The 2,363-nt window shown below is 42.8% G+C and overlaps 1 protein-coding gene across 1 annotated transcript; it reads right to left on the reverse strand.

Annotated features, from left to right (window-relative positions):
* On the reverse strand, positions 1 to 1,847 carry LOC108649820 (uncharacterized). Its single transcript, XM_018098888.3, has 3 exons — positions 1,138 to 1,847; positions 376 to 1,076; positions 1 to 309 (listed from the first exon to the last, which is right to left on the reverse strand). The coding sequence occupies exons 1-3, from the start codon at positions 1,667 to 1,669 to the stop codon at positions 247 to 249; spliced, it is 1,296 nt and encodes a 431-aa protein (XP_017954377.1). The 5' UTR covers positions 1,670 to 1,847; the 3' UTR covers positions 1 to 246.
* Between the last annotated feature and the right edge of the window lie 516 nt (positions 1,848 to 2,363).

A 2,363-nucleotide genomic window follows, 5' to 3' on the forward strand; every position in this document is an offset into this window, starting at 1 on the left:
TTCAAGCAACAATTGAATGGGAAATTTATTGCAGCTAATAGTCGATTCGGAACGAATTATTTGAGGTATACAAACATATGTCTATCTGTATCTAAAATGCATTCACGCTGAATTATTAAATGGCCAGGCCGTAATGGTAGACGCTCGCAATCATTTGATACCGATCAGAGTGAACTTGCTCATTAATACAAAATAGTACTTCCTTATGAATGTTCCTCAGCGCACGCCTCTTTATTGTTCAGTTTACTAGAATGTCACATTTGTAAAATTAAGTTTCACCATGTTTTGCGGGTTTAAGTAGTCGGGATGCTGTGCGGAGAGCAGATAGCATGAAAGCCTATTATGGCAACATCCATATTAATCTAAAACACATACCATGAGAACAGTACTTGAAATCCTAGTACCTTCTACATTAAGGACCAAAGTTCGATGTGTTGCCTTGCCACAGCAATAGACGGCATTCAATACGAACTGGTCGGTGATCTCGTCGCAGTTCTTGATATCAATGCGATCTAGCTGGAGGCATTTGCGAATCAAGCGCATCAGGCCAACATCAGTGACACGGCCACAGAAGGACAGTCCAAGCCGCTTCAGCAGTGGTAGCTCATTGAAGAACTTGAAGTGATCGTCCTCCAAGACATCATTTTCGCACCAATACAGCTCCCTCAAACTGCTCAGCTGACCCAGGAAGCGGGCATGCTCATTGCTAATTTCAAACTGCCCCGTCAGCTTGAAGTACGACAGCTTGTTGCCCTTCTTCTCGGCTAGAGTGGAGAGAAATCCCAGATTCAGCTCATTAGACGTCATCCAGGTTTTGAGCGTGCACCGCTGCAAATTGGGAAGTTGGGCAATAATCTCAAAGTTGGCATCGCAGCCGGAAAACGATAGTTCCTCCAGCTCTTCACAGCATTCGGCTACCTTTTGGTAGAGTGACTGGTTCATGACCTCAAAGCAGCAATCATCTAAGACGAGTGTGCGCAGCTTTCTCAGCGGAATGCCAAACTCGCCTGAGTTCCAGAGAAGGCAGTCCCGGAGCACAAGCCTCTGGAGCTTGTCAAAGCCGCACAGGTGTTTGCCTAACAGCTATAGATGGTCGAGCAATTCATATCAGCTGGTAATCGGTGGGATTTGGCTTACCCGTATAACAGCCATTAATCAACTCAAACGACTCCAGGTCGCTGTTGCCATCCAAATCCAAACTGAGAACATCCTCCGCATCCATGCAGTCGATGCTGACACGCCGCAGATGCGTCAATCGGGACATAATCGTCCGATAGCGAAACTCGTCTGTCACATTGGTGTAGTAGATTTCTTCAATGTTCTTGCAATACTCCGAAATAAACTCGACGAGTAGCGATTCCTTTTGGAAGGACGCACAGTTAACCATAAGCACGCGCACAAAGGGACCGGCTACCTTGAATAAATTTATGATATCGGGTAACGCCATTTGCTCCACATCCTCCGCATCCAATGTGTGCTTCTGGGTTCGAGCCCAACTCTCAAAGGCCTGTCGGAACTTTGGAGCCACACACGCCAGTCGAACTTTGTCAGACAGCCGGGGTAAGTGGGCAAACAGGTGGCGGATAATTTCTTCATGCAGGCACAGAATGTGGCACTTAGATGAGCCCTTGTCTTGGGGTTGCGCTTGCAATCCAGCAAATGCAGACATTTTTTAGTGTCGTCGGCTTGATTGACCCTTTACACATAAAATTTTCATTGCCACGTTCTTGACAACTCTCGGCAAATGTAAACAAATACATATCGGAACATTTTTTATGTACAAGTATAACCTTATGAACACATATTAGTTCTCAAAGCTTCCTATGGCAGTCATCACACGATAACGACTAACAGCTGAAGGCAATTTCCATTCCTCACCTGAATCATATAATTAACAGATTTCCATTTAATTTCGTTTAAACCTATGCGCAGGCAGAACGGGTATACTATTCGGAATGGAAGCATTGTGTAAATGCAAGTAATAGAGCAGAGAAAATACACGTCAATGCGAATAATGCGCGGATAAAGTGCAGGGTATTTAAGTCTTATTTGTGTTTTTTTTTTTTTTTAGTTTGGCAGCAATTAAATGCATACTTGGCTGCATAAATGCATAAATAAAAGCAACTTGAAACAACAATACGAGTATGGGTTTACAGTTATTATATGACACATGTTATATTGATATACTGGAAAACATATCTATACACATACATACATATATTTTTGATTATGTGTAGATGTATGTTTTTTCCGGGTAAGTCTTGTCTATGGTTCTTTAAATTAAGTATTATTAACCTCGACGAGGCCGATTTATTATTGTTTCGAAAGGTAAACAATAGAAAGCTCACTTGTATTACCTCTGA

Source organism: Drosophila navojoa, chromosome 3, assembly GCF_054131105.1.
Source record: "Drosophila navojoa isolate 15081-1374.11 chromosome 3, UAZ_NAV_1.0, whole genome shotgun sequence".
NCBI lineage: Eukaryota > Metazoa > Arthropoda > Insecta > Diptera > Drosophilidae > Drosophila > Drosophila navojoa.

Excerpts from the sequence above, each read along its gene's own strand:
- LOC108649820 (XM_018098888.3), bottom strand. The coding sequence starts at position 1,669 with ATGTCTGCATTTGCTGGATTGCAAGCGCAACCCCAAGACAAGGGCTCA. Across the intron at positions 1,077-1,137 it reads GATTAATGGCTGTTATACGG|GCAAACACCTGTGCGGCTTT; the intron begins GTAAGCCAAATC and ends TATAGCTGTTAG. Across the intron at positions 310-375 it reads TTTCAAGTACTGTTCTCATG|CATCCCGACTACTTAAACCC; the intron begins GTATGTGTTTTA and ends CTCTCCGCACAG.